Raw genomic sequence first — 5762 nt, forward strand, 5'->3', positions numbered from 1 at the left:
ATGTAATAATGACACATTTAAGATTTAAATCGTGTGTTTTTTTTTTTTTTTTTGGTTCAGATTTTTTTATTGTTGTTAACGCTATTGTACAAATATGATTTAAGAATATTTATAGTTTGAATTAATGCTGTTGACAGTAGCAACATATAAATCTAAATAGCAATTGTTTCTATTGTTGCAGCAACAATCTGGGTGGTATTTTGTCAGCAATGTTATGAAATGCAAACAAAAAAATTATAAACAATTTATCACTATTATTTAATGTTCTGAAAAATACATTTATGGACTTTTAATGATATATGCAATATTTTTTTGATGTTCTAGATTTTGAAGAAGTTGCAATTGAGTTTTTTTTAATTACAAAATCAGTATACCCAACCAGGGATATCCAACAAAATACTGAAACAATCACTGTACCTACATATTCCTAATATTTTGTTATACATTTGCCCAATTCACAATCGGTGTCATAGCGTTGTAACGTTGTATGTCGTAATTTTTTGTTTTTGTTTCGAAAAATTTGTTTGAAAACTAATTATGACAAATAACATACAACGCTACGACTCCGATTGTGAATTGCAAAATTATTTAAGAATTAATTTGAAAACTAATTCATTTTCAATAATTTTTATTTTCATTTTCCACCATAATTTCATTTATAGATTATTAATCATTAATTGCACTTTGTTTTCGTTAAACTTGACTCTAATTTGTGGGCAAAATTCATTCATGCTTAATTTAAGAAGTGCAAATAAAAGTTTATTAGGCTTTTCTCATGCACTTTAACAGGTACATACCATTGTACATTGACCTTTTAATAGTTATGTACCTATAAGTACTTTTTATTATAGTACTACAATTTCACTGTTAAATCAACTAAACTTAACAGCAACTAGAAAAACAATCATAGAAAAAGTTTGTTGTTTCCACAAGTGTTAACAGTGAACCTAAGAGCTTTTGAATCATTGCATTTTAATTTGTTTTAACTTTTGCTATACAAACTGAAAGATTGTTAATCATGCGTATTAATTGTTGGCAGCGGTTTTCTAATAAGGATATAACAATTCTGAATTTAAAATAGAAAATTTTTTAAACCACATACAGAGGTCGACCATGCAATGGAGACTTTTCTAAATATTCAATTAACAGGTCACAATTCTTAAGAAATTCGTATTTTTTATTATTTTTACTCGTTTTTGTTTACTCTTATTTCCCTCCAAATATCGATTTTTATATGAAAAATCTAAAATCACTCATAGATCGTTAATAAGAGGTCCTAGAGGAAAAAACCACAAAAATCTGTGATCACTCATATTTCCCACCAAATATCGATTTTTATATACCAAATATCGAAAAATCTAAAATCATTCATAGATCGTTAATAAGAGGTCCTAGAGGAAAAAGGGCAATAATCTGTGATCACTCATATTTCCCACCAAATATCGATTTTTATACGAAAAATCTAAAATTAGTCATAGATCGTTAATAAGAGGTCCTAGAGGAAAAAGGGCAATAATCTGTGATCACTCATATTTCCCGCCAAATATCGATTTTTATATACCAAATATGGAAAAATCTAACATCAATCATAGATCGTTAATAAGAGGTCCTAGAGGAAAAAGGGCAATAATCTGTGATCACTCATATTTCCCACCAAATATTGATTTTTATATACCAAATATGGAAAAATCTAAAATCACTCATAGATCGTTAATAAGAGGTCCTATAAGAAAAAGGGCAATAATCTGTGATCACTCATATTTCCCACCAAATATCGGTTTATATATACCAAATATCGAAAAATCTAAAATCAATCATAGATCGTTAATAAGAGGTCCTAGAGGAAAAAGGACAATAATCTGTGATCACTCATATTTCCCACCAAATATCAATTTTTATATGAAAAATCTAAAATCAGTCATAGATCGTTAATAAGAGGTCCTAGACGAAAAAGGGCAATAATCTGTGATCACTCATATTTCACACCAAATATCGATTTTTATATACCAAATATCGAAAAATCTAAAATCACTCATAGATTGTTAATAAGAGGTCCTAGAGGAAAAAGGGCAATAATCTGTGATCACTCATATTTCACACCAAATATCGATTTTTATATGAAAAATCTAAAATTACTCATAGATCGTTAATAAGAGGTCCTATAAGAAAATGGGCAATAATCTGTGATCACTCATATTTCCTACCAAATATCGATTTTTATATACCAAATATCGAAAAATCTAAAATCACTCATAGATCGTTAATAAGAGGTCCTATAAGAAAAAGGGCAATAATCTGTGATCACTCATATTTCACACCAAATATCGATTTTTATATGAAAAATCTAAAATCACTCATAATATCGCAATAATCTGTGATCACTCATAGTTCCCACCAAATATCGATTTTTATATACCAAATATCGAAAAATCTAAAATCACTCATAGATCGTTAATAAGAGGTCCTAGAGGAAAAAGGGCAATATAAAGAGGAAAAAGGGCAATATATAAATCACTCATATTTCCCACCAAATATGGTCTTTTATATGAAAAATCTTTAATAAGGTCGTAGACGAAAAAGGTAAAAAAAGTATATTTTTTATTTTAATTTATTTATATAAAAATATTTTGTATCTGAAGATTCTACACAATAGAGTAAATAATTATCGCAATAAAGTAAATTTTAATAAATAAAATTGTTCACACATAAAAAAAATTTAACATTCTCCCCGACGGGGAATTGAACCCCGGTCTCCCGCGTGACAGGCGGGGATACTGACCACTATACTATCGAGGATGTTATGTGTAATTTGACAAATATGCTACTTTAATGTGTATCCATATCAATTACATAGAAATATTCAACAAATCTGATATTTACCACTAGATGGCGCCTATAAAACTAAAATACAACCTTGTTGAATATAAAATTCACCACACTTAATGTAAGATAAAAAGTACTTTATTATTTTGAATAGTACCAAAAAAATAAACAAAAATTCTGACCTTCAAAATAAATTAATAAATGAAAAGGTAGTGATTATTACCTTTGCATTTATTAAATTTAAAATATTGTGGAATTAAAATCAAAAAGTATTTTTTAAAAATTTATAAATAAAATGTGAATACAGGGAGGACAAAATATAGTTTGTGCTGGATGTGTTTGTAACTGAAAATGTAGAATTTGGGTGAGTACAAACTTGTAATTGGAAATTTAGTCAGACATATTTTGGCGCAAAACATCTTTATTAAAAATTTAACACTTATTCACTTTACAACAAATATTATGTTAATTTATTTACTAATATTAAGGAATACAGATACATACACTATTTTTTCAACTCATCAAAATATGCTCCCGTCATTAGATCTTCACTTTTAATACCGAATTCCTTAATCAATTTATCGGCCACCAGCTGCCCCTCTTCAATTGTTTGCTCCGGCAATAAACACACCTCAAACTCCATAAAATTACCCAAATCCTCCACCTTATCCAAGTGAATGCGTGTTCTCTCGTACATGAACAAATAGCGCTTTTTGGCCAAAACTCCGCGCACTCCATTCGTTTGACTTAGGATTTTTTCCATCACCTCCGGTTCATCGAGTTCGGTTTTATTGAATTTCGATAGTTTGGGTCCAGCCACATCGGGACGATCATAGTACACCAATTGAGAGCGGGCAGGTGGTTGTAGATAGCGCAATTTAAAGCGACCACTTTCAGATTTAAAGAAAACATCTCGCTGTACGATTAGCTCTCCTGTGGAGTTGGTTAGTTTTTTGGCAATTTCAACACGTTTTTCGAATTCTTCGTCGGAACCAATGCGTGCCTTTATCTCAATGTTACGTTCATCAGCTGGAGCTGCAGTGACTTGGGAATGTTGTTTGGCTTCCATTTTGCGCGTGAAACGTTTGGTTAATAATGAAGCTGCGTAAATAAGTGCGTGCTTTTGAAAGTATTTCATTTGTTTTGGTTTTATTTTTATGCCGGCATTAACCCTTTAAGAAACATTGGTACTTGGTTGAGGGTTTATGTAGTGTTGAAAAATAATGAGAATTATTCAAAGTCTAATATCTTATATATCTGCTAAAATAATTGTCGGATCGCAAAGATATCGACTTCATTTAGAAGTGTTTTAAGAAAAGTGATATTTAGAAGAGTTAAGTGCAACTTTTATTTTTATATGAGCTTTTGATATTTAGTAGAAGGTTTTCACAATAGAGTTTGGTATAGATTAACGCTCGATCCATAGAGACGAAACACACCATTTTGTTTTGAAGCAAAATAACTTATTTTCAACCGCAAACAGCACAAATTATACAGATATAAATCACCTGTTTCCCGAAATATGGCAATAGAAAAATAACAAAAGAAAATTTAAAAATGGTTGTGGTTTGAAAAGAGGGACAAATATATTTCACACTCGTTGCCTATTAAAAATTCTAATTTTTCTCTAGCTCTTCAAACCACAGCCACTGACAACTTTTTTGACATCTGTCATTTGTTTCATATCTGTAATATTATGTGGTAAACAGCTAGAAATAAATATCTCTTAAAATAATTATTCGATTTCAAACGTTTTGATATAATTTTAAAAATGTTAAACAGAATGTTACAAATAATATTGAAACTCTTAAAGTAAACAGAAAATTAACGATTCATACTTACTCATCCTGTGTTAATTAAAGAAGACAACTATAAATGGATAGAATGAAATGTTTCTTTTATAATTAAAGAACATGTACACTATTGTTTATTTTATCAAAAATGTTTGCCAATTTTATCTTTTCCTACCTAGTTTTGATTTATATTTTTAAAATGTTTTCATTTATACCATTACTTCATGGGTTAGGCATAAGTCAGAGTTGTTAAATCTGATATTCCAGCTGTTTAGAAAAAACAGGGTTGTTTCCTTGACATATGTTTATGTCAATGTAGAATTAGTAGAGTATTTGTCAATTCCATATTAACATCCTCGATAGTATAGTGGTCAGTATCCCCGCCTGTCACGCGGGAGACCGGGGTTCAATTCCCCGTCGGGGAGATAATTAATTTTTTCTTTATTATTTTTTATATTACTACATGAATTAAATATTTAGGAAAACAAAATTAATGTTAAATTGATATTGCAATGGAGATATTCTTTATCTAGAATTCTAATTCCGTTCATAGGATCCTTACCAAAGATTCGTAAGAGTTAATTCTTAATTTAACTTTCAAATCAAATAGAAAAAGGTATCATTGATACCTTACTTTTGATATTTCATTCTTTATAAAATTTATATTCAATCATTCAAGTTTTCTGTAATTCAAATCCATTACAAAATAGGTTAATAAATCATTATTGAATCATTACATTTGTGAAGCATCAAAATATTTGTCTCAGACCCACATTAGTATCTAGCTATCTGGGGTCCAAAAGGAGGAGCTAGCTGGATGAAATTTTCCACAAATACTATAAGATTGGTAGGTATTGAAATTGGGCAATATTGGTCCATGATTTCAACTAGACCCCATACAAATTTCCCCCCCGGAATACGGTTTGAGCAGTCATAAATATGTTGATTATTCTTTATTTTATTTATTTATTCATTTTATTTATAAAAGTCTTTGGATTTACAAAATATCCTTACAGACTATTTGCTTAAAAATAATTATAACAAATTCTTTAAATAATGTTTAAATTTTTCTTTAGAAAAACTAAAATCTAAAACAAAATTTTCATTTAAATTATTAAACAAATTTTGAGCTCTAACCAATGGTTC

General features: G+C 29.2%; 1 protein-coding gene and 2 non-coding genes across 3 annotated transcripts; 1 reads left to right on the forward strand and 2 right to left on the reverse strand.

Moving 5' to 3' along the window:
- Positions 1–2724: 2724 nt before the first annotated feature.
- Positions 2725–2796, reverse strand: TRNAD-GUC (transfer RNA aspartic acid (anticodon GUC)). Its single transcript has one exon. It is a non-coding gene; the product is annotated as a tRNA-Asp (tRNA).
- Positions 2797–3226: 430 nt separating this feature from the next.
- Positions 3227–3933, reverse strand: LOC135960580 (uncharacterized). The gene has a single exon (XM_065511897.1). The coding sequence runs from the start codon at positions 3890–3892 to the stop codon at positions 3329–3331; it is 564 nt and encodes a 187-aa protein (XP_065367969.1). The 5' UTR covers positions 3893–3933; the 3' UTR covers positions 3227–3328.
- A 1036-nt stretch (positions 3934–4969) lies between these two features.
- TRNAD-GUC (transfer RNA aspartic acid (anticodon GUC)) lies at positions 4970–5041 on the forward strand. The gene has a single exon. It is a non-coding gene; the product is annotated as a tRNA-Asp (tRNA).
- Positions 5042–5762: the final 721 nt, after the last annotated feature.

Source organism: Calliphora vicina, chromosome 5 (assembly GCF_958450345.1).
Source record: "Calliphora vicina chromosome 5, idCalVici1.1, whole genome shotgun sequence".
Lineage (NCBI taxonomy): Eukaryota > Metazoa > Arthropoda > Insecta > Diptera > Calliphoridae > Calliphora > Calliphora vicina.

Coding starts and splice junctions, on each gene's coding strand:
- LOC135960580 (XM_065511897.1), bottom strand. CDS start 3,892: ATGGAAGCCAAACAACATTCCCAAGTCACTGCAGCTCCAGCTGATGAA.